We start from the raw sequence: 26,685 nt of genomic DNA, 5'->3' as shown, positions 1-26,685 counted from the left end.
GTGCACCCCTACTACACACACAGTCAATGCCTCAGATTGGACCAGTACTGCATCAGGGCTTAGATGCAGGTGTCCCCCAAAGCCCCATGCGCTCACAGGTGGGGATTTTGGAAGGTGGCTTTATCATGTGTGATACTGGATTAATCCTCCGGTGGGTTTATAGCTGGGTGTGATGTTGGGAGGTAAAGCTGGTGGGAACAGGTGGGTCACTGTGGGCGAGGCCTGGAAGGGGATCTATGTATCCCTCCCCCATTGATGGCCGTCTGCTTCCTGCCATGCCATGAGCTCTTTCTCCTCTGCGCACCACCCTGCCTTGGAGCCAGATGGCTAGGACTGAAACCTCTACAAACTCTGAGCCAAAATAAACCTTTTTCCGTTTAACTTGTGAGTGTTGTGTATTTCATCCCAGCAATGAGAAAGCAACTAAGACATACTGATTCATTAATGCTTACTCCACATGCTTGTGCCTATACACAATCCCAGCAAGACTGCACCCTTATGTGGATCAACCCTAGGGGTTCAAATTCAACTGACTTTGTTTTTTAATGGTACTGAGCATTGAACCCAGGGCCCTTACTACATCCCCAGCCTTTTTTTTAATTTTTAATTTCTAATTTTGAGTCAAGGTTTCACCAAGTTGCTAAATTGCCCAGGCTGGGCTTGAACTTGGGATTCTCCTACCTCTGTCTCCCCAAGTGCTGGGATTATAGGCATAGACCATCACACTCAGCTGAAATTTTTTATTACAGCACTTCCTCAGGACACTCTCCCCTTGCTGTTTTCAAATAACTGCAATTTCAGGAGTTAAACTGGGCATGGTAGCACACGACTCTAATGCCAGCACCTGGGAGGCTGAGGCAGGAGGATTGCCATGAGTTCAAGGCCGACTTGAATTATACTTCAAAACCCTGTCTCAAAAATATAAAAAATAAAAAATAAATTAAAAAAAATAAAAAAGGAGTTAAATCAAGTTTTTCATACTTAACAGTATTTTAGGTGAATCATTGAAAGCAATATTGTGCCCCAGCCTGTTCTCCATGACTGCCATTCCCCCCATGGACCTGAGGTAGATCAGAGCTGGGGCAAACAGGACAAACAGCTGGGTGGAATGTGTCAAAGGTCACGAGGACCCAGGTAACATGCACAGAACACAAGACTCACATTGGCTCCCGATCACTGCACATAAAAGAAATCAGAAAGCATTTTCAATTCCTCATCTGAATCTGGCACTGTTTGCAGGACCAATCAGAAAAGTGCTGTTTTCAGTTTGTTTACATCTGTCAGGTGGCAAGCAAATCCTTGCTTAGGAAAGTTTAAAGGTGGCTCCAGGCCAAGGGTGTTTTTGATAGGAAAACTGTCCTAACACCTTATTTGCATGAGGGGGAGCCAATCAGGAATTTCAGACACAAAAGACCCCTTTTCCCTTCTCCTCAGGGCTGCTGTAAGTTTGTTACCTGGCCACGTCAAGCCCCGTAGAATATACTTCTTTTCCACCTTAGGTGAATGCACATGCTCACTACCTTCTCTGGGTGTCATGTTGAATTCTTTGTTCTGGATACTGAGAGCCTGGGCCCCTCCATCTGGTAACAAATGGGGAGAATCTTCTCAGCTGACCCAGGTGTGAAGCAGTCGGGGAGTAGCCTTGGGATTGGAAATACTGAGGCCAGAGACCACTGAGGCAGAAACACTTCCTGTGAGCATCAGGAAGCAGCAGTGTGGGAGTGGGTGAGGGTCCACAGCCCCTATTATCAGTCAGAAGAGCAACAATTGGATGTTTTATTAAACAGGCAAATCTCCTACCCTCAGGCAAATTAAGAGAGACAGAAAGAGCTCCAGTAATTAACACAGACACAGACACAGACACACACACACACACACACACACCTTGAAATCCCTGTAGTGTCCAATGAGCCGACTCTTTCCCCACCACATGGAGCTGTTCCTAACTAGCCATGGTTGAGAGCAGTTTGCCTTTGTAACCTTAAGCAAAATACATAATGATTCTTGGTTTCCACATATGTAATATGAACACAATAGTAATATTAACCCCATAGCTAGGACTGAATATTTGTAAACACACAGCACAGATACTGGCACATAAAAAAGTAATCTACAATGACAGTTATTACTCCTATGTGTAAATTATCTAGGATATGAATTTACAATTTGGTTCTCTTGGTGAAAACAGTTTGGCTCCTCCCATCCCAGTGGACTCAGCTCTATTCTTTGGAAGTGCAAGGGTTGTTGTGGTCTTCTTTGGTAAATGTTTCTATTGGAGAGTAATTTTGCTTTCAGGAGGTCTCTGCAGCACAAGTGCAGTGGGATCCAATAGAGTTTGGACTATGAGTCAGATGCCCAGGACCTTGGAGGGGTATTTTCCACACACTATGAGGAATGTGGCTGTTGTGCTATCCAGAACAACTCTGAACATTCACAAGGAGGGTTCAAAGACAACAGTTTTGGGACTGCTGGGCATGGCGGTGCACACCTATAATCTCAGCTGGGGCAGGAGGATGGCAAGTCCAAGGCCCGCCTGGAGAGCTTAGCTAGACCCTGTCTCATAATAAATGAATGAATGAATGAATGAATGTTTGGGGATGTAGCTCAGTGATAGAGCACTTGCCCAGGATTCATGAGGCCCTGGGCTCATCTCCCAGCACACCTTTTTTAAAAAGCCATGGATTTAAAGAATCTTTATAAAGAACATTCCAGGCTGTGATTTAGCTCAGTGGTTCTGCCACTTGCCTTGCAAGCACAAGGTCCCAAGTTCAATCACTGGTACAAAAAGAAAAAAAAAAAAAAAGTTCCAGAGTGGGACATAGTGGCACACATCTGTAATCACAGCACTGGGGCTGAGACAGGAGGACCTTGAATTCAAGGCCAGGCTGTGCTACACAAGGAGACCCTGTCTCAAAAATACCAATAATGATAAATTAACAAAAATAAATAATACTCCAGAAAAGGGGCAGAGCAGGGTCACCAACCTGTCCCCCTCCTGGTTTCATAGCTCTCAGCAGCAGCCCCTCAGGCTCTGTTTGTTTTAAAGGTGGGAAAAACACATTCCATTTACTCTGGCTTTGGTACAGAAGCCCTGGAACCTCTTGTCTGCAACTCTGTTTAAGCAGGTGGCAATACTAAAACAACCCAAGGGAAGAGGGCCTGATCCCAGGCCCTGTGGAGCACTAGCTTTCCTGGATTCTCCTCTCAGGCAGGGCAGAGGGCTGGGGATTCTCCATCCAGGTCCCTATCGGGAAAAGGTTTGTGGCATCTCCCTGTGATTATCTAGGGCAACAGTTTTCTCAGGCCATGTCCTGTACCAGGGACTCGAGCCCCAGCATTTTCCAGGTGATTCTGTTGTGCTTCAAAGTTGCAAAACCACCCATGGAGACCAGGGCTTCGCTGACTGATGGGCATAAAAATCACCTTTGGAATCTTGTTAACATGCATATTCCAACCCAGTAGGAATGCGGGTGGGATTTGCATGTCTAACAAATTCCCAGGTGATGGGGGAAGGCCAACCTGCAGCTCACACCAAGGGAAGCAAGGGGCTAGTAAGAGTTTATTCTTTTTATTTTTTTCATTGAGTTTATTGGTACTTTTTAGGTATGCAGTACACTGGGATCTTGTACCTTTACATGATATATTTTGGTTCTTATTTTTTCCCCATCCCCCTAACCCGCCTTTTACCAGCCCCCCACTCTTCCCTATTTACAAATAATTTGTTTTCATTTTTTCCTTTTTTCAGATTTTTTTCTTCTCCCTTATTTCCTTTCTCCTCCCCTTCCCATTTGCCCTTTAGCCATTTTCTTCCTATTTCACATTCTCAATTATACCATTTGAACCTTATTAACATTTTTAGTTTTTCACACCACAGAAACTATTCAGTATTTACATGTGTCCTATTTATTTCACTTACGAGTATGGTGTCAATGTGCATCCACTTAGCTATAAATGACTCTAGTTTCTTTCTTTATGGCTGAGTAGTACTCCATTTTATAGAAAAGCCACATCTTCTTTATCCAGACTCCAGTTGATAGACACTTGGGCTGTTTCCAAGTTTTAGCTATTAAAAAATGAGCCGCTATACACATGGGCGAACATATATCACTGTGGAATGATTCTTTTAACTCTTTTGGAAAGATACCCAGCAAGGGATTAACTAGGTCAAATGGGACTTCTAATCCTAGTTATCTCCATACTGATTTCCACAGTGGTTGCACCAGTCTGCACCCCCACCAACAGTGAAGAAGGGTTCCTTTCTCCCAACGATCCCACCAGTGTTTGTTATTGGTTGATTTCTTGATAGCAGCCATTCTTTGTGGGGTGAGGTAGAATCGCAGTTTTCATCTGCATCTCTTGAATGACCAGTGATGTTGAACATTTTTTCATATATTTATTTGCTGCTTTTACTTCTTTGTCTGAGAATTGTCTGTTCATTTCAGATACCCATTTTTTAATCATGTCTTTATATTTGGGGGATCTGATTTTTTTTTTTTTAGTTTTTTATATACTCTAGATAGTAGACCTTTATCTGAGGAACAGGTGGTAAAAAATTTTCTCCCACATTGTAGGTTCTCTCTTAGCTCTGCTGGTGACTTCTCTTGCTGTACAACAGCTTTTTAATAAGATGAGATCCCAGTTGTTGATTCTTTGTGTCAGTTCCCATGCTACTGACGATTTGTTTATAAAGTCTTTTCCTATGCCAGTGTCTTCAAGAGTTCTAACCTAACTTATCTTCCAGAAAGTTTAGCGTTTTCTGTTTTAATATTAACATCTTTAATCTACTTGGATTTTAGTTTAGTGCACGGTGAAAGATACGGGTCTAGTTTTAATCTTTGGAAGGTTGAAATCAAGCTTTTCCAACACAATTTATTGAAAAGGCTATCTTTCCTCCACTGAGGATGGCTGGCTCCTTTGTCAAAGATGAGATAGCTGAGTACATCTGGAGTTGTTTCTGTATCTTCCAATCTATTCCACTGATTTTTGGGTCTGTTTCTTTGCCAGTACCATGCTGTTTTTATCACAGTGGCTTTGTAATATAGTTTCAAGTTGGGGATTGTGACACCTCCTGTCATGTCTTTGTTGCCTAGAATTGCTTTAGCTATTCTAGATCTCTTCCGGTTACAAATGAATTTCTGGATTGTTTTCTGTAGTTCTGTGAAATATACTGTTGGAATTTCAATCGGCATTGCATTGAATCTGTATAGCAATTTTAGTAGTATGGCAATTTTCACTATTTTGTTTCTTCCTGCCCAAGAGCATGGGATGTCTTTCCATTTTCTCATATCCTCTTCTCTTTTTTCAGAGTGCTACAGTTTTTAGTGTAGAGGTCTTTTGCTTCCTTCATTAAATTGATTCCTAGATATTTCATTTTTTTGGATGCTATTGTGAAAGGAATTGTTTCCCTAATTTCTCTTTCAGTGAGTCTATTTGTCTATAAGAAGGCTATTGATTTTTGAGTGTTGACCTTGTATCAAACTACTCTGCTGAATCTGTCAATTAAATCTAGAAGTCTTTTGGCAGGAATTTTTTGATTTTCTTTGTAGAGTAGCATATGTTCAGCAAATAATGACAGTTTAACTTCTTCCTTTCCTATCTTTATTGCTTTTGTTTCTTTCTTTTGTCTAATTGCTGTGGCTGTTTCCAGAACTATATTGAACAGGAGTGGTGACAGTGGACATCCTTGTCTTGTTCCTGATTTTAGCGTGAAGGTTTTCAGTTTTTGGCCATTTAATATGATGTTGACTGTTGGTTTTTCAGATAGCCATTATGAAATTGAGATAAAGACCATGTATTCCAATTTTCTGCAGAGTTTTTATTATGAATGGGTGTTGAATTTTGTCAAATGCCTTTTCTGCATCTTTGAGATAATCATATGGTTTTTGTCCTTGACTGTTAATATAGTGTATTACATTTATTAGTTTATGTATGTTGAACCATCCTTACATCCTTGGGATAAATCTGTATGATCTTTTTGATGACCCTCTGTATTCTGTTTGCCAGTATCTTATTGAGGATTTTTGCATCTATGTTCATTAGGGAGATTGGCCTGTAGTTCTCTTTTTTTGGTTGTGTCTTTCCCTGGTTTTGGAATCAAAGTAACACTTGCTTCCAGGAATGAATTTGGAAGTATTGCTTTCCTTTCAATTTCATTGAAAAGTTTAAAGAGTAGTGGCAAAAGTTCTTCTTTAAATGTTTTGTGGAATTCAGCAGTGAAGCCATCATGACCTGGGCTTTTCTTTGTTGGTAAATTTTTAATTATGTTTTCAATTTCATTGATTGTAACTGGGATATTTAAAGTTGTTTTATCTTCTTCATTCAAATTTGATAATTCACATACATCTAGAAATCTGTCCATTTCTTATCTTCTTCATTCAAATTTGATAATTCACATACATCTAGAAATCTGTCCATTTCTTTTTGCATTTTCCATTTTGTTAGAGTACAGGTTCTCCAAGTAGGTATTGATGAATCTCCAGATTTCTCCTGGATCTATTGTGACTTCATCTTTTTCATTCCTAACTGCATGAATTTGAGCCTTTTCTTTCCTTTTTTTGAGAAGGTTGGCTTAGGGTTTATCAATTTTATTTATTCTTTCAAAAAAACTACTTGTCAAGTCATTGATTTTTTTGTATCATTCTCTTAGTCTTCTTTGCTTTGATTTCTGGTCTGATCGTCATAATTTCCTCCCTTGTATGGGCTTTGGGTTTATCTTGCTTTTCTTCTTCTATGAGCTTAAGCTTCACCATTAGGTTGTTTATTTGAGTTCGCTCTGTTTCCTCAGTGTGGGCAATCACTGTTATGAATTTCCCATGTAGAACTGCTTTCATTATGTCCCCCAGATTCCTGAATGTTGTATTGGCATTATCATTTATTTTTAAAAACTGTCTAATTTCTTCTTTGATTTCCACTGTGACCCATTGATTGTTCAGGAGAGTGTTGTTCAATTTCCATGTGTTTGTGAAGTTCTTGTGATTTCTTACGCTATTGATCTCCAGTTTAATTGCACTATGGTCTGATAATATACATGGGATAACTTCAATTCATCTGCATTTACTTAAACATGGTCTATGAGCTATATGTGGTCTATTTTGGAGAATGACCTGTGTGCAGCTGAAAAGAATGTGTATTCTGGTTTTGTGGGGTGGAACACTCTGTAGACATCTTTTAAGTCTATTTGTTCAAAAGCTTGGTTCAGTTCTAATATTTTGTTGCGGATTGTTTGTCTAGGTGATACGTCTATTTGTGACAGTGGGATATTTAGGTCCCCCACTATAATTGTGCTTAATTGGCTTTTCATGTCCCTTAATATTTGTTTTGTATACTTGGGGGCATTAATATTTGGCACATAGAAATTTATGATTATCATCTGTTCCTCTTGGATTGTTCCCTTTACAAGGACGTAGTGACCTTTGTCTCTCTTAATTAGTTTTGGTTTGAAATTTACTTTGTCTGCAAATAAGATAGCTGTCCCTGCTTTTTTCCAAGTTCTTGTCACATGGAGAACTGTTTTCCATCCTTGTATTTTCTTTTTGAACTAGGTTCATTCCTTGTATACAGCATAATGTTGGCTTTTGCTTCTTAATCCATTCTGCCAGTCTATTTCATTTGATTGGTGAATTGAGGCCATTAATATTGATGGTTATAACTGATATGTATTGACTTATCATTGTCCTATTGTTGGCTCTTTTTAACTTTTCCCTCTCTCCCTGTAATTTCTTGCCTTGCCTAATGGATTTGCTCTGTTGGGCCTCATGGTGTTGTGACTTTCATTGTCTTTTACCAAGATATTTTTTAGAATTGTTTGGAGTGCCGGTTTGGTATTCATGAAGTTTCTCAGGTGTTCTTTGTCATGTAAGTTTCTTATTTCCCCATCAATTTTAAAAGAGAGTTTTGCAGGATACATCAATCTAGGTTTGAGCCTGTTTTCTTTTAAGGCTGGAAATACCTCACTCCAGGCTCTCCTTGACTTGAGGGTTTGTGCTGAAAAGTCTGCTGTGATTCTAATGGGCTTTCCTTTGCATGTGATTTGTTTCTTTTCTCTTACTGCTTGTAGTATTTTGTTCTTCTGTTTGGTTTCTGGGATCTTACTTGTCTAGGTGTAGGGTTTTTTTTTTGGATCTTGGCTAGTTGGAGTCCTATATGCCTCACTTATCTGTATGCCAAACTCTTGCTCTGGTTGGGAAGTTTTCTGCCATTAATTCTATAAACAGATTTTATACGTCATTTGTACTGTATCCTCTTGTTTCATAGACTCCTATCAGACTTATATTATTCTTCTTTGCATCACCTAGGAGCTGTTGGATTTATTTCTCATGGTCCTTCACTGTTTTTAAGAGATGTCTCTTTTCACGGTCACTAACTGCCATTCTGTCTTCTATATCTGATATCCTGTCTTCAGAATGGGTCAGTCTGTTTTGTATACTTTCAATAGAGTTTTTTTATCTCCTGGATATCTGTTTCATGGATTACATTTCTCTCCTATGTTGGACATTCATGGTTTCAATTTCTTTCCTATGCTGGGCATTCATGGTTTCTATCATGGTCCTGAACTCATGTATTTTTTAAAAATTTGTTTCTGTTCTAAAGTCTCTCATCATGTCTTTAATTGTGGAAACTACTTCTGCTTTGAATTTTTCTAGAGCCTCAGTGATCTGTTTTGGTACTTCCTGTGCTATGAGTTCAGGGTGTCCTGGTAGTTGATTGTCAGACTTTTCCACCTAGTTTTCCTTAGAATTGCCCTTGGTCAGCTGGAAGTCTGTATTTGTGCATTGCTTAAGTGTTTACTCATTTTTATTTTTGTTGTTGGTATTGTCCTTGGTTTAATTCCTGGGTTAATACTTCGATCTTCCAGCTATAGCTGGTCTTCAGGTATTGAGTCTCTAATGACTCAAAGACACTCTTGTTTTCATAATACCATGAAGGACAACTGATTAGGTCAATTACCACACTTTAGCCCAAGTGATACAATAAGTAACACAGTAACATCAAGCATGGTTTACAAAGCTATCACCTTTAACTTGATTTTTAAAAAATCAAGGATCAGCCCAAAATATGTTTATAGTGTATAAACTCTTCAAAATAGCAACTTTACCCTTCACAATGGGGACTTAGAAGGAGTTGGGAAGAGAGGGATATATGGGTAGAAGGATAGGAGAAGGGGTTACAAGTGAAGCCAGAGGACACAAGAAGATTGCACAAACTCTAGGAAGCTGTTGAGGACAAGAGGGAAAGACAGAGTGAAAGAACAAAGACAAGAACAGGAGAATTTAAGAGCAATGGGGAAGCTATATATTGTACTCACTTTCCTTTGAAACTAATGACAAGCGAGAGAAGGAAAAAGAGAGAAGAAATTTGAATTAGGGCAAGGACAGGAACAAATAGGGAGATAAGGAACAAGTGGGAGAGTAAGAGATTGAGTGGAAAAAAGAAGAAAGAAAAAGAAGAACTTGGAGAGTGGAAAAAAATAAAAAGAAATAAAAATAAAAAGTAATAGGAAAAATAATGTTAAAGAATGAAGGACCTCCTTCGGGAGAGAAGCCTCCTTCAGAGTAGGACCTCTGCTGTCACCACAGATGATGTGGGCAGCAACGTGCAGATCTATGTCAGTCTGTCTCAGCAAGCCAGCAGCAGACCCCTGAGATTCAGGCTGATTTCTGGCTGCAAAGTCCAAATTGACTGCCTGCAGGCTTAAACTCTACATGGTTCTACTGCAGATTCCAGCTGCCCTTCCCCTGAGGATATTCCAGGTTCCAATGGGAGGTGGTGATCCCTCCAAGTTACCAACTACGGTGGCCTGGTGTGCCTTTATTGCAGAGATTCTCTTCACTTTACCATGGGCTTCAGTTTCATCAAGGAGCCTGAGAGAGGCCCTCATTCTATTGTTCACTTCTACTCTATCTTTCTGGAGCTCAGTACAATAGCCTTTATGACCACCTGTGCCTCTGCAGTGTGGATCTAGGCACTGGCACCGCCAGAAGATCTGAGTGGGGTGGGGGTGCGCTGCTGGGCATCTGTGATGCTGGCAGTCCTCACTGGTCTGTTCACTTGTAGGCCTCGGCCGCTAAAGTTTATTCTTTTTTTTGTCATGCAAAACAGATTTATTTTCATGCACAGCAATGAACATTAGGAAAATAGAAAAACAGTATGGGGCAGGTGGAAATGATTGACTCTTAAATAGGCAATTTTGGAAGCAACTTCATTCGGAACATTTCCAATGCTGCCCTCAGAGAGAGGTTAAATCTCTGCGGAGATGTCTACACAGGGGTCCAGCAGGGTTTTCAGATAGGCTTTCAGGCTACTCATTCATCTCCTGCTCTGGCTTCTGTTCCAGCCCCTGCTCTTGCCCCTGCTCCTCCTTCATCTGCTGCTCCTGCTACTCCCTCAGCTCTTGTTCCTTCAGCTCTTCTAATTGCTCCTGATAAGTGACTTCACGTTCCAGGTAAGTAGTGTTTCTTTTCTGTTTGATCAGGTACCCGCTCCACAAACTTTAAGAGATGAGTATCTACAGCCTGAGAAGCTGCAGTCTGCAGGTCTTCCAGGATTTTCGTTAACTCAATTTCAGCCTTCAGAGCAGAGTTGAGGGTTTGTTCATCATTTTCCCATTTATTTAAATAAGGCACCTGAATAACTGGAAGGCAGATAACACTCTTATGGTTTCTTAGATATCTTAAGAACTGCTTTACTTGGTACCTCCTCACTTCAGCCTGGTCCTCAAAGAATACGGCAAAATTAGGGCATTTCCTTCTCTTCAGCATAAGAGCAGGCCATGGATAAGTACACATCACTGATAAACATCTGGTAAGGAATTATATAGTTAATAGCGGTTATACACTCTTCAGAAATAGGTCCTAGGTCCTCATCATATTCCATGTCATCTGTAGGAGAAGCAGCCATAATATAAGCTATCCACTTACGTAGAGTGTTCGCTGAAGTTTATTCTTAAAGTCAAGATTCTTTAGACTATTGTTCTAAGGGCTATCCAGACCAGGGATACCCTGGGATTTTTAACAGGATAGAAGCTTGATACAAAATAGCTAAGTAGTGACAGATGGGAAGAAAGCTTCCATTGTAAACGTAGGCATGGGAAGGAGTGACGCTGGGGGTTGGAATCACAGAGCCAGTTCTGTGGGATTTATCCCTGCTCAAGAACTTTGAAGTTTCCTCCTATAAAGGTACACGCAGTTACTGATTATATCATAGTGCAACCTCTTCCAGTTGTCTCCCCCCCGCTTTTTCTGGATCAGCAATCTTTAATTTTAATCCAAGCATAGACTACATCCTCAGGTGGTCTCTGATGGAAAAGAAAACTTGCCTTTGATTTTTAACTTTATGATCTAAAAAGTGGTATCCAGCCTCTTTTCTCATTTGATCTAAGACATTTTGCACTTACTAATAACTTGGGTCACTGCTCCATTCTTAACCTCTTCAAGTGTCCAGTGCAGAAAATATCAGCAGACATACCCTTTCTCTGAGCCTCCTGCACCTCCCCAGTCATAACATTAACTAGACAAACTGCCTCACTTCCCCCTGGCTGGGATCTGATCAGATCTGGAAAGTGAGACTGGAGCAAGCACAATTCTATTTGTTCCTTCCTGTCATGCAGCCACACCCTCTCACAGTGTGTTAAATTGAATTTGTATTTTAGGGAAATAGACACTCCCTTCTCATTCTGGATTTTGATCTGGACTTCATTCCCTTCTGGGTCCTGTGTTCCTGACCTTCAAAGCACTGCAAAGTCTACTGGTGCATAGGGTAGGAGGAATATAACTCAGCAATCACAATATACATACAAGAGCACCTCAGAAACATTAGGCTGGGTGATAGAGGCCAGCCCCGAAAAGATTCAGAGTCCCTCATTATTCTGGGTCATCAGTACAGAACTTCCTAGGTGTCTCCCCACAAGAATCTAGGTGTGAAGCCAGGTGTGGTGGTGCACACTAGTAATCCAGCACAATGGGAGGCTGAAGCAAGAGGGTTGCAAGTTCAAGTTCAGCCTGGGCAACTCACTGGCTTAGCAAGACCTTATCTCAGGAGAAAAATAATTAAAAAGGTCTGGGGATGTATTTCAGTACAAAGGCCCCAGGTTCAATCCCCAGTAACAGAAGGAAATAAATAAGTAAATAAATAAAGGTTTCAGAGCTGCCGCCAAGGCACCCTGTGGCTTCAGGCTCTGCAGCCCCTCCTGTGTCCCGTGCCCTGTCTCACGTTGTCACCTTCTCTGCCCCGTGTCTCTGTTCCCTGTTCCTTCCAGCCTCTGTGCCGCTCTCCCTGTCTAGAGGCGAGCATCTGCTCCCACTTCTCTCTGATTCTCCTTCAGCTGTTTTTTTTTTAACTCCCTCCTGACCTAATTAGAATAAAAGAAAAATCTAATAATGTATTTAACAAAGTACAGCATAATGTTTGTTCTTAAAAGAACAAATTAACTACTTTCTTATTTTGCCAGGAAAAACATTTTTAAAAATGCATGGGAACTTTAGCTTGTCTTCTTGGAAGAAAAGTTTTCTTTTTTAAAGGCCATTTTTAAAACGAGATATAACTCAAATACTACAAAATCTTCTCTTTCAAAGTGTACCATAACATGATTTTTTAGTATAGTTACAAGTCAAGTGGTCATCATACTAATTCCAGAACATTTTTCTTCACCCTTCAAAGAACCCAATGCCTATAAGTCATCATCTGCCCTCCCCTTTCTGTATCCTCTGGCCACTTTCTGTTTCTATGGCTCTGCATGTTCTAGACAATTCACATAAACAGAATCTTAGAGTACGTGACTGACTTCTTTCACTTAGCCTGATGTTTTCAAGGTCCATTCACATTATAGTATGTGTCAGTACTTTATTCACTTTTATGGCTGAATAATATTCCAAATAATATTCCAGACTAATTCCTTATTCCACTCTTTGGCTAATGCTGCTATGAACCTTCATGCACAAGCTTTTGTGTGGACATATGTTTTCAATTTCCTTGGTTATATATCTGAGAGTGGAGTGGCTGGGCCACATGATAACTGTTTAAACTTTTGCGGAATTGCCAAACTGTTTTCCAAAGCATCTGTGCCATCTGACATTCCCACCAGCCAAATAACTGCTCCAGTGTTTTTCACCAACTTGCCAACGCTTCTCATCTTTTTTTTTTTCATCTATCTTTTTTATTATAGTCATCCTAATGGGTGTGAATTGGTGTTTACTATGGTTTTAATTTGCATTTCCCTTGTGACTAATAATAGTGAACATCTTTTCATGTGCTTATTGGCCATTTGTGTATCTTCTTTGGAGAGTATCTGTTCAGATCCTTTGTCCACTTTTAGTGTTGCTTGCTATTTTTGTTTTGTTGTAAGAGTTCTTTATATATTCTGAATACTAGGCCCTTACAGATATATGATTAGCAAATATTTTCACCTTTGGTGTGGGTTGTCTTTTCACTTTTTAAACAATATTTAATTTTAATTCTTAATTGACATAAACCTTGTACATATTTATGGTGCTCTTTGCAACACAGAAGTTTTACATTTTAATGAAGTTCAGTTCATCTACTTTTTCTTTTGTTGCCTTGCTTTTGGTATCAGGAGAAAATCTTATTTCTGGTACATACTGTCCATATCTTTTGGTTCTTTATCATTTGCATGCATAAAATTACATTATAAGTAAAGCAACTTTTTCTTTTTGCTATAATTTGGGATATGTAAATCCAAAAGAGTACTGTTTTTTAGTAAGGTAAGCTATTATTTAGCTCAAAACATTTCTAGAACTTTCAGGACTTGTTATTTAGAAGTTGTACCCATTTGGCTCCACAAAGAACTCGAGCAGAAGCTTTTCCCCGGAGAACAAGAAGAGGGAAAGGGGGAGGCATATTAATACTCCTCTCATATTCTCTCTAGGTTCAAAGCAACTGTTTTAGTATTTCAGGGAAGATGGTTTTTGTTCAGTTTCCTCTTTCATTCCTACAGACAAGCACTACAGACTATCCTGTGAAAACAGATTTGACTGTGTTGTTCTCCTGCCCAAACACTTCTCATGTTTCTTATTACCATATTAGAGTCGAAACTGTAGTGTGAAGCCTATGAGGTCCTGTGCAATCTGATCACACACCACCTTGTTAGTCTCATCACTGGACTCTGGGCTGTATTCCCAGCTTTGCTGGGCCCTGAACTCATGGAACAACTTGCTGCTTCCAACAGCTCTGTGCTATATCCTTCCCTGGTTTTGTGGGGATCCTGGTGCTGGAGCCCACTGCCTGTGTCCACTGGAAAACTCCTTCCCTTTGTCTTTCAGCTTCTCTCTAAAGCCTTCCTCTGGTAGACCCAGCCATCCCATTTGTGGTACTTCTGCTAAGATGAAGAAGGAGGAGGAAGAGGAAGAACAAGAAAAATATGTACCTTTGTATGTAATTCAGCATCTATGGGGGGATGTAAAAGAAAGTAAATTCAGTTGCCTACAGGAAAAGAAATGAGAACTGGGGCTATAGCTATGAGTAGAAGGGAGACTTCTCACTGTATATTCTTTGGTACTTTTAAATGTAGAACTGTGAGAATATACTACCCTTTCCAAAAATTTCATAAATCCCCAAAACCATACCATGCTTACTCTGTGTCCAGTGCCAGGTGTAAGGTGTCACTGGTTTCTATAACACCTACATTAGTACTAACTGAGTCCTGTGGACTAGCACTGTATTTTAGTCATATGGAACAGCTTTGAAAACACAAGCTCTATGAATTTGTGCTGTTCTGTGAATCCAGAGCCAAGCAGTCCTGGGGTGGAAGAGGCATAGAGTCCAATGACAAAACTGTCAAGATGGAGTGTGGCTCTCAAAATGTTTTCCTGGACAGGAGATTGGTCCTTTTATTCCCAGGTGGGTTTTCTGGGCTCCATTGATATCTGCATCCTTCAAAGAAGAAAACACTGTGGTGGGCACTGCTCTAGTAGTTTGATACTTGTTAGTTTTGTTGTACTGTCCAACCACATGAAACAGGTAAAATTATCTCTATTCTGAAAAATGGGAAAGCTGATTCTCAGTGCGACAAGGTAAGCTGTCCAACATCACACAACTAGTAAGTGTCAGAGTTGGGATCCAAGACCAGCTTCATCTGACTCCAAAGCTCATGCTTTTTCCATACCACCAATGACAGAACAAGAAGAGCCCTGGGCTCTACCTGCCCTGAATCATGGCCTTTTGCCTTGGGAGGGCAGACCCTGTGAGATGGTGGCCAAGTAGGTAGGCAATATCTGAGGCCAGCTGACTGGTTCCTCACCCTTGGTTGCCAAAATGCTGAAGTTCTCCCAGTGCAGGCCCTAGGGTAGGTGTATAACAAATTCATCTTAAAGCTCCTTTTGAAACAGTTGCAGAAGAAATGTAGGTTGATTTAAAAAAATTGAAAAGATGCACAATTGCTTTGAAAGCACAAGGTCCCGAGTTTGATCCCCAGTACCAAAAACAAAAACAAAAACAACCCCCCCCCAAAAGATGCACAAATATAGAGTACAGAATGACCTTTCTCCATGTAGTAAATAGCAAAGAGTGACACACACTGGAATGGTAGTAGTTACTTTTAGGGAGTAGAAAAGAAACAATTTTTGCTTTTAATTATTTATAATTTTGCTTTCCTGAATTTTCTGTGTAGGGATAGAGTAAATGTACTTTTTTTTAAAGAAGATTTTTTAAAACACAAATTTTACTAAAGAAGCCAGAGGGGTTTGCGAAATCAGTGAGGCAACTTATAAATGTTTGCTTAAGTCCTTTCCAGTTACCTTATGAAGGTAATTACCCCTGGAGAAACAGGAGTATTTGCCTAACCTGTTGGCTCAGGTAGCTGAGGACTAGCTCTGTTACCATGCTGAGCCAGGCTCTTGAGGACAGATTGTACCCTGGAGCTTTTGCCCCAAAACTTCAGGTCCAGGGGTGCCCTTGGGCCCTCCCCTCTTTACTTTCAGGCTCTTAGATACCATGTAAGTGTCTGTCAGTGTCCAGATCTTTTGGGGCCATACTCTGCCATCTGTTCGGGTCTGTGCCAACAATGCAGTTTCCTTCCTGGTGACAGTTCTCCTGCCACAGAAGGTGTTCCAATATTCTACCCTGACAACCAGAATGGTGCATAAGATCCTTGTTCTTAAGAAACTAACATGGAGAAACACTATTATGATGTCTCCTGGGTGCTGGTCCCTGAGCTATTCATATTTTGTGCATTAGTTGCACCCAGGCAAACCTCAGCACCACCTCATGAGGAGGTATTTATCCCTCCCTGCTAGATAAATAGGAAAAAAAGCTGGGGGCAGAGGGGTGTAACTTGGCCAGTAGGAAAACATCAAGCAAAATATGTTAAGGGCCCTGGACAGGCACAAAAAATGTGCCTTTAAAAAAGATTATACACATGCTGAGAATCAACAAATGGAATCCATTCAAATTAAAATGCATCTGCACAGCAAAGGAAACAACAAAAAGAGTGAAGAAACAATCTACAGAATGGGGAAAATTTTTTTTATCATCTATTCCTCGGAGGAATAACATCTAGAACATATAAAGAACTCAAACAAATTAGACTCCCCAAAATAAAAGACCCAATCAAAAAATGGGCAACCAACTAGGGCCCGGGCTTTAGCTTAGCAGTTTGGTGGACTGCCTTGCAAGCGCAACGACCCGGGTTCAATCCCCGGTACTAAAAAAACCCAAAACAAAACAAAACAAAAAAACCAAAATGAATAGACATCTCTCAGAAGTACAAAAGGCCGATAAATACGTGAAAAAAATGTTTGACATTGCTGGGCCACTACAGAAATGCAACTTAAAACTACACTGAGATACCATCTTACCCCAGAAAGAAAGGCTATCATAAAAAAAAATCTAATAACAAATGCTTGAGTATGTGGGGGAAAAGGAACTCTTCTACATTGTTTCTGGAAACATAAACTACTATAACCACTGTAGCAGTTAGTATGGAGAGTCCTCAAAAAAGTAAAAATACAGATTCTACTTGACTCAGCTATTCTCCTTCTAGGTATCTTCCCCAGTTAAAATTACAAGGATACATGCATTCCCATGTTTAATGCAGCACAATTTATAATACCTAGATCTTGGAAACAGGATATATATATATATATGTCCATCAACAGATGAATGGATAAGGAAAATGTGGTATTTATATGCAATGGAATGCTACTGTGCCACAAAGAAAGATAAAGTTGAGGCATTCCTAGGTAAATGGATTGAATTTGAGAGTATAATGGTAAGTGAAATAAAAAGCTTAAATATCATATGGTTTCTTTTATATGAGGGACTTGATAGATACACTAATAGAGAGAAGTTTTGTGCTATTATCTGTTTCTTCTTTGTAAGAGAAAATCTTTTTTTTTGTCTATGTCGAGTAACTACTTTGAAGATAATGATACATGATAGATATAATAACTATTGTTATTCTCTTGTTATGAATTTTTGTTTTATTTTTTGCACAAAATAAAAAAATAAAACCTTAAAATGAGTATAAAAATGACTATACATATGCCAGGGTGGGAAGGAGTTCGGTGGAGATTTTAGGTGTCAAAAAGAACAGAAATTGTGTGCATTTATAGAGTGCCAACTGCATGAGAGGGACCCCTTTAGAGAAGGCTGACACAGGATCCTCATGCTGATGGACTCGCACTGTAGTCAGGTCAGGGCTGTGACCCAGAACTCTGACACTAGGGTGCTGAGAAGACAGATTCAATGTCATCAGATATGATACAGACTATAATCTATGCAGAGGGCCCAATTAAGTGTCTGGCATACAATAAGCACTTGGAAAATGTCACAAGCTTTCTGGCACCATGGGAAACAGAGAATGGTTTGAACAAGGTGGAAAAACAAGTAATAATGTCGTGAATTCCAGGAATGCTGACTAGACTAGTCTGGAGAAAGAGAACTGCTCAGATAAATTGGGAGATTTTTAAATAATGACCTAGGAAGGCTGCATTCTGTCTTGATCTCTGCTGCCAGGTAAATCTTCCTGAGACATTGCTTTGATGACAAAGGCCCCACATGCTGAAACACTTCACATTTCCCTTACTGCCTGTAGAGTAGTAATGTCCAACCCAGGCAACTGTCTCCTGAAGTGAAGCACCAGGGTTCATCTCTTTGAAGGAAACAGTCCTTTGAGAAAGGTTGTGGGAAATTCGGAGGAAAAGATCTGGACCAAACACATGACATGCCAAACAAAAATATAGTGTTCTCTAGGGTCAGTGTTGAGGATCACCTAAGATTTGTCAAGGGTGGAAGGGGAGAGAAGGCCCTTCTTCTCTACCTGTTGCCTGATATTTCTTAGGAAAGTTAAGGAACCAAGCAGGTTAACGAGAGTCACAATAGGAAAATAAACCTGTGCCTAGAACTACATGCATCCTGAACACCAGTCATCTTAGGAATGAGAACAATGTAATTTTTTCTCCTCGGAGCATGTCCAATGAACCTAGTTTTTTGTATGTCTTGAGGAGAGCCATAAGGATGGTCTGACCAAATGCTCTGTGGAATCCCAGGCTTGACCATCATTTTCATTCAGTTTGTACAGCCTCGAGGTGTAGACATTACTATTCCCATTTTCTAGGTGAGAAACAAAGATTCAGTGTGGCTAGATGACTTGTCCTAGGTCCACCAGCCAGTGACAGAACTGGTACAATCAGAAGTTATGTCTGAATCCAAAGTCACTGCCATTTTATAAGCATCACCTCCTCACTAGAGAAACCAAGGGAGACCAAGGCTGAGGAAGACTAGAAAGAAAGCAGTAGACACAGAGGTGATTTCATGTCTAAAAGCAGTTTAATGCTGGAGAAAGATTTATATAAGGAATGAAGGCTAGATCCTGGTCCTGTTGTACAGGTATTACAGTTTAGACATTGAAGAATGTAACTCTCCTTCTTTCTGAATTGTTCAGATAATGTATTTGATTTCTACCTACACATGTTCAGATCCTCACTCCCATTGGTGCTGGTTTACATCCAAGTCTTCCAAACCAAAATATTAGTTTTTTTTTTTTGCTAGTTTCATTTTTGTTTTGTATTTGGATTCTTTGTAACTCCCCAACTCATCCCACCCATAGGAAGAGAAATTTGTGTTAAGTAAAATATAAACTTCAACCTCAGAAGTTTATACATAACTCCTTTGGTATGGTTGGACTCCCACTAACCCCAACACTATTTTATTTTACGGAAGCCTGATCCCTCTAGAGACTTAGCTGTATATGGTACTTGTTTCATCTGAAGGTCCTGTCCCTGACTCATGTGTTCAGGCCTTTCTCTTGCTTACTGTACCCTCCGGTTTCCTGGGTGGTACAACTTCCTAACATTTCTAACCCATGGCACCATGGGTTCTTCTCATCTGTATTTTTCTAAAATCAGTTTTGCTGTTGGGAGACGGGGAGCATTCAGGGGGGAAAAAAAAAAGGTTCATCTTTAGCAGGCCAAGTGTATGTGAAGAATAGCCAGGTAGTACTTATCAGCTCCTCCCCACACCCCCACCCCAGCATTTTCATTTCCTGCCTAATATTCCCGAGCCACAGGCAGCCATTGTTCCCAGAACTGCTTTGCTTGGAAGCCTTGATAGGAGGCCTCCCAGTGCTTCCTGTTGTTACAAGGCTTCTTCTTCCTGCCCCACACAACAGCACTTCCCTGCTGTATGTAACCCTTTCCAGGCAACTCGTTTCTTCTACCAGCACAGCGCTTGCAAACACTGGGTGCTCCTTACATTTATTTTATTTAATATGTCTCAAATTATTATTGTACAAGTATTTCAAATTCTTTGTAGAAGGAAAACTGCAGATGAACAAAAGAAAGAAATTAATTACCAAGTCTCATCCTCCTCCATTAGCACTAAAACGCCTGTTGTGCATGATTTATGACTATACTCCTGCACCCACAGAATTCACCACGGGACTCCAGGCTTGCCAAAGGCACCATTCCCAAAGGTCAAAGCGGATGCAGTGAAGCCCAGAAATCAGCCTTCTAGAGGTTCTGTTGTCCCAGTGTGCAGAAGGGCGTCCCAGAAGTTTACAAAAGGTACAAGTTCCAGGACAGTCTCCTGCAAATTCTCAGGAATATTGCTGTGGAAATTTTGGAGAGAAATCCTCTCTAAAGAGTTTCTTAAGAAAATCTGGAAGGAGCTCAGAAGGGGTCATAGAGGTGGGAAAGGAACAAGGTTGGTGGGAGTCCGGGAGTCTCCTGAATCCATTTCCCTGCTATAGTGAGCTTTTGAAAACACAGATTGGATGGTATTTGATGGTAGCGGGGAAGACTGAGTTCTGGAGATCTCTCTGTAGTCACATCCAGCTTCCCACTGCACCCTGAAGATCCCCTCTCACTTTGCCGCTTTGCTGTCTGCTTCCCCAGACTGAAATGGCCCAAGGAGAATTCCTGGCTCCTCTCCTCAGAATCCAGCTGGGAGCAGACTTCCTGAGGGCCTTTCCTATAACCTCAGAAATAATGTCACTGAAGATGTGACTCCAAGCTCTGCTGCACTGTCTAGGTTTCTGAACCCAAATTCATTTTAACTTCTAGGAGCTTCTGTTTTGCAGTGCCAGGGAACGCAGCTCAGAGAAAGAGAATGTGGAGACTAACACTCTCTCTCTCCCTGTCTCACTCTTTGGATCTCCAACACATCCCAGCACAGAGAGCATCTGTGGAGAGACCACACCTATAGTTTTACAGATAATTTCTCATACCTCATGGAAAATCAGGTAAAAATTAGTAGCAACTGGTAGCGTGTTAAAACAGCAAAAGAGAATGATATTCAAATTTTTGTCTTAACAGCTTCAAAATAATTGAGTAGCCTCCATAATGTCTCTGTGGAGAACCCGGCATGCATTCAGAAACCAGATAACTGAATCACCCAGTCCTGCTGGCTCCTTGCCTCTCTCTCACCCTCATTCGTCTGCTCACACCATTGTCTTCAGAAGTCATTTTTGCATAGACACATTTAGGGTTAAGGCTCACTCAGGATGATGGCACAAAGCCTTGTGACTTGGAAGGGACCTTAAGATCCTCCTTGTTGAACCTGCTTGAGTTAGTGCCAGGAAATTCAGCCCTCAGGAAGTTCAGGGACCTAGCCAAGGTCACCCAGCTCAATAGTGGCAAAGCCTTAGAATTGGAGAGAGACTGAGAAGAGGGATGGGAGTCATTTAAAAAGTGATTCAGGTTTAGTTAGATTTAGTTACTATCAAATTTGTGGGCACCTCTTTAGAAGAGGAAGCAGTCATAAATAATACGTAAATGACGCAGATGATTAGGAAACAGAACACCGTGACTCCAAACTCTGCTGCAGTGTCTTGGTTTCTGGACACAAATTCGTGGTGCAAACCACAATATTCTAATTTTCAGGGGCTTCCATTTTGCAGCCCCAGGGAACACAGCTGTGGGATTAAAACGTGGAGTATCCCAGAGACCATTAGACACTTTTATTTCTAAAGTTAGGTATCAGCTGGATTTTTGCTTTTAATTTCTAATTTTTTTCTCTCCTCACCCTTCCTTTCGGAGATTCAGCATTAGAACTTTCTGCTGCATGCAGTAGAAAATGCCAGTGGTTAGATAGGATCCAAGGTGCCCTAGGGATGGGCAGTTTCACAAGATTCTGGCCCCTTTCCTTGTGTACAACTCTCAACACCCCAGGGCCGCAGCCTGCCTGGACAGCTGCAAGAGGCTGGGGATGGAGACCAAGTCTCTGCTCCAGGGTGCACACTGAGAAGCTTCCATGAGGGAAACAATGACAAGACACCGGAATTTAAATGATCTGCTCAGGGTCACTCAATCTGGCCTGCTCGCTCCCTGAGCGTGGAGTGCTTGTGATAGTCTAAGAGCAGCCTGTGTACAGTTAATACTTAATGGACAATTTAAAAAAAAAAAAAACTGCCTTTTTTTTCTATTCTACAAACTCCTCAAGGTGCCATGTCTGTCTTACTCAGTTGCCCAGGACCTCAGTTTGCAGCTTAGTAATTTCACTATGCCTTGAGTAGCACCGGAACGAGGCAGAGCTCATAGAGTGTGAAGGAGCAGAAGTAAAGGATGGGTTCAGAGGCTTGGGCATTGGCCAGGCACCACCTAGGATGTGATGGCTGTCATCTGCTTAGCAAGGGCAAAGTGAGCATTTGGGGAGGGGAAGCTACGTAGTACACCTTTGTCTTCAGTGGTTTCTTCCTTTCCAAATTCGTATTTATTCTCCTCTTCCCAGCTAACCTACCGTAGCCCCAAGCAGCTATCCATACTCATCACTCATCCCTACTCCCCACTTGCTGGGCAGCTGGAACCCTGAGATATCAGGCTTAAAAAGGACCTTAAAAGCCTCTTGTCAAAAAAAAAAAAAAAAAAAAAAAAAGAGAGAGAGAGAGAGAGATCCTCTTGTCCAGCCTGCTTGCCTGAGTGCCAGGAAGTTGAGGGCCAGGAAATAAATCAAGCTATCCGACGTCACTCAGCCAACAGTGGCCAAGTCCTAGAGTTAGAGAGAGAGATCAAGCAAAAGGGACATGAGCAATTTGAAAAGTGATTCAGATGTCCTTTCTTTCTCATTTTCAGGCTTAAAGCTTAACTACCTGGTAGACTTCTTTCTGGCCCACTGACACTGCCTTTTCAGAAGTAACATCCTGAGTGATCAAGTTATATTATGTTTACTGAATCTCTACATGAGAAACACTAGCCAGATATTAGGATTCAGAAAAGTATCAGATACTCAGAAGACACTGGGAATGACCTCAGCCTTATCCAGTGAGTTCAGATGCACCAGTTAAATTTCAGGAGAGCCCCTGCCTTGTTCATTCTGCAGCTGGTCAGGCAGGAGACACTGGGTTCAAGGACAGCTTTCTGGAGAGAGAAAAGGGCATCTGCTACCAGATGTTGTCTCTCCGCTTCTATAAATTTGCTCTCTCTTTTAGAAAGGTGGGCTGTTGGTCCTCAAGCAAGGGGGAGGAGTTTGCTTATTTTTTTAAGGATTTTGTGAATCCTGTTTACAGAGGGTGTAGGCTTGCAGAGGATCATTTTAGGTTTAGACTGGCCAAGAGGGGTAGAATTAGCAGCCTGTAGGGTGTGGTGGGAAGTAAAGGGGGTGGCCTCAGGCCGGGGTGGTAGTGGGAACTTGGAGGACAGCAGGCCCAAGCTGGCTGAGACCTGGGGACTTCCCCGCAGGTCAGGGTCAGCTCCTTGCGGAGCATGGAGCTGCTCTGGGTACAGGGCTCAGTACAGGGCAGTGGATCCCTCAGGCCCAGGCACTGTCCCTCTGCGGGAGTTGGACAGAGAGGGTAGGCATCTGGAACTTGATTGCCCGTACTGAAGACTGGCACGAGCTGGCAGCCCTTTGTAACTTTGTGTGAGTGCAAATGTCACCTTGCTTATGTCCTAGTACTTCAATCTGTAATTACGTGCTGGGCTCGCTCAGTGGTCCTCTCTCACCTGGTCTCATATCCTAGGGAAGGAGGACAGAACAAGGGAGAAAGGGTTGTCCCTGCAAAGGTAACTGGAGATTGGTCAAGCCGTACTCAGAGCTTATCTTGTTCTCAAAGGCCTCCAAGATTGGTTCACCATAAAGTACTTTGTGGGTACCCATTCTGTGCTTGGGTGTTGGGTGCTAGGTGGGAAGGGAAATCAAAGCAGAAGATCCCTCTTCAGAGAGCTTAGTGTCTAATGGGAAGAAATTCATATAAATTAAACCCCTTCTCTGCTGTTCATAGCTAAGGGGACAAGTTCTGGGGCCATTCTGCTTTGAGTCCAACTTTCCTCCTGCCACTTTGTACAGCTGAGACCCAGGCATGTCTGCTCTAAGTCAGATGTTTGTTTCCCCATGTACAGGGAGGTCCCTTTCATATCTGTTACTGTGCATTACTATGAATAGCAGTCTCTTTCACTGTAACACATTTTGCAATTTGGGTGAAAAATGATACAGTCACTTTATTTATCAGGTTTGTAAGCTAGAGTAAGCAAAATCTACTGCCTAGCGTGGTTTGTGAATTTTGTGAAGTGCTTAAAACAATGTCTTGATAAGCTCTCAGTAACTATGAACAATTAACATTGTTATTTTGTATTGTTTTTATCATGATTATTGTTCAGTTGGTCTTGATCTTCTATTAGTTACTGGATCTTTTTGTCAGAGACTATTCTGTATCTCTCTAGCACCCAGCACCATGATCTACACAATGGAGGTTCTGTCTTCATATCTACTTCGAGGGACTGGGCTACAGGTGCCTGCCCTGGTGTGCACTTGCAGGACAGCAGATCAGGGCTCTACCCAGAGGTGCTCTGTCCCATCTGATCTCACACAGATGCACAGGACAATAAAGTACATTCTCTTTGTTTCCTTTCTGAGTGGGGTGGCCAGGTATGATACAAAATGCTCAGCTATGTTTGAATTTCACATAAACAATGAATGATTTTTAATTTAAACATGTCCTGATATTGTATGGGACCTACATTAGGAAATGGATTTGTTGTATATCTGAAGCTCAAATTTAGCTGAGTGTCTTACTTTGCTTTTGTTAATATGTGTCTGTGGTGTGGTGCTCTGGGGCAGCCTCTGAGACCCAGCCTCAACAAAGCCATACCCTCAAATCTTCCTCCACCTCTTTTTGCCTTAGAGGCCAGCCGTAGTCCCACCTTGGGCCCTTCTTGCACCGCAGCTCCCTCCAGCAGGGGGAGATGTAGAGAGGGACCCAGACTGTTCACTGAATCTGAGGAGTCTAGATGTCCAGAGAGGTACATGGGCTCCTCTCCCTAAGGGAGATTAGGGGAAGCTATTCCCCAGCCTGGTCTCCAGGAGAAAAGAAAGAAAGTAAGTGGGCAGCCTTGACACCCTAGCTAGGCGTTCCCTTCCCATGCGTCCTGCCTTCCACTGGTGCCTTTGCATGTTCCCTACTCCTGCGGTCCTCCTCCTTGGCTATGAGGCACATTAGGGTTCCTATGGGAATGTGGATGGGTAGCAGTACTGCGGAGCACTTTTCGAAAGGGAGCAGGGCAGAAGATACCAGGCTATCTCTGCGTTCAAGTTGTATACATTTTTGGAATACCCCCCCCCAACCTTTCCCTCAGAACAATTTCTGGTGTCCAAGGATGAACTAAGGGTCTGGTATTTGATATATATTGCTTAATTTAACCTCTACAACTCTGCAAGGCAGGTATAACTATCTTCATTTTGCATATATCAGAGACGGGGATTTAGCTCAATGGTTTCGCCGTCTGCCTTGCAAGCTCAAGGACCTGAGTTCGTTCCCTGGTACCACCAAAAAGATTAGAAATTGGAGGCCGGGAGAGGTTTACTTCCTGTGGAGCATCATTCTACCATAAGTGGTGAAGCAGGTCTTTAAGCAGAGTCTCTCTGATTCCCAGTCCCACTCTGAACTACTCTACTCTTGTCAGAAGCCATCCTGGCATCTACTAAGGGTTCAATAAATATTCTCTGAATGGATTGAATGGATGAGTATCACCAGACCCGAGGAGCCACACTTACTAATAATGTAGGCTTACTTGATAATAACAGTCAAGCAAATTAAGTTGTTACAGTGTTTTTTGATTTTTTAAAATGCATCAAAGTAATTTGATCACATATTTCATGGCCACTAAATTCACTGAAGTATTTTGTATCATTTGTTTTTAAATGAAAATATTTTGGTTGTAGGTCCTTAGTTCTACAGACCTTGATACATCTAGTTATTTTTCTCATTTATTATGGTATTTCTGTGGAACATATTCCCTGTATAATTCAAGATTCATCTAGATTTTGGGAAATCACCTTTGTGGGATTCTTAAATCACAGCCTCTGGCTAGTCCCTGCCTTTTAAAGAACTTTACTGAAACATGCTCTGACCTTCAGTTTCATGGGAACAGCAGTAACCAGTGGTTTCTGCACAGCTCTAAGTATCCCATTGAGAAATTTATTTCTTCTTTTGATCTTGCTGTACATTTGGTATTAATTTTTTTCTTGGTGTGTTTCCATTTACACATGAATGATCTCTGTCTGTTGTTAGCAGAGTATTGCTCAAGCTGGATGAAGATGCAGGCTTTATTAACAGATGCCCTTGAAGCAGCTGGCCTGGGTGCCAACCACTCTTTCAAAGCCCATACAGTCACAGTCACAGTCACAGTACTCATTCTGTTACACACACACACACACACACACACACACACACACACACACACACACACACACACACACACACACACACACACACACACACACACGCCCCACAGGGCATCAGGTTGTGAAAGAGACAAACTGTCCTTGGAGGAAAATGACAAGGAATGTGAAAAAATAAAACCACCACCGTCTTAAGAAAACGTGGTGGGAACCAGTCTGGGTGCAAGCTGTGATACCAGGTCTGGTGTGGTTTTGATCAACATTCCAAGAATGTTCAGAACTCCTAAGGCTCGTGTCAGAAAGTGAGCGAGAGGACCTCTGGGCGACCCCTGAGAGGTGGCAGGAATATCGTACACACAGATTTCTGGTTCCTTCGCAGTATTGGTGATGGATTTTTCACTGACACCACCATTGTAAATGTGCAGCAGTAGAGCAGCCCTATAAAGGTCCACTTACTCATGTTCATAGGAGCGTCTGTGGGAAGATGCTTTCCTCTCGGCAGAAAGAACTCCCTGGTCTTCCTTAGAACCATATTTCAAGGGTTCACAATGCTAAGTTGGGGGCAATTTTCTTCTTACTAGCGGTGTGTCTTTGGGCAAATCACTTAACCTTTTAGTGTCTCCA

General features: G+C 41.6%; 1 protein-coding gene across 5 annotated transcripts in view; it reads right to left on the bottom strand.

Moving 5' to 3' along the window:
- Positions 1–26,685, bottom strand: part of Arhgap31 (Rho GTPase activating protein 31) — a 130,928-nt gene that overhangs the window by 59,920 nt on the left and 44,323 nt on the right. For 3 of the 5 annotated variants that reach the window (XM_010630038.3, XM_010630040.3, XM_010630039.3), the window contains exon 2: positions 1,455–1,580. The exons of the other annotated variants lie outside the window; for them this stretch is intronic. In XM_010630038.3, coding sequence (XP_010628340.1) covers positions 1,455–1,580 — 126 coding nt within the window. The remainder of the gene's footprint in view (positions 1–1,454; positions 1,581–26,685) is intronic. 5 annotated transcript variants of the gene reach the window in all.

Source organism: Fukomys damarensis, unplaced genomic scaffold, assembly GCF_012274545.1.
Source record: "Fukomys damarensis isolate Sample0158 unplaced genomic scaffold, DMR_v1.0_HiC HiC_scaffold_24, whole genome shotgun sequence".
NCBI classification, from domain to species: domain Eukaryota; kingdom Metazoa; phylum Chordata; class Mammalia; order Rodentia; family Bathyergidae; genus Fukomys; species Fukomys damarensis.
Note: the sequence above shows the minus strand (reverse complement) of the source record. Positions and strands in the feature narration are given on the sequence as shown.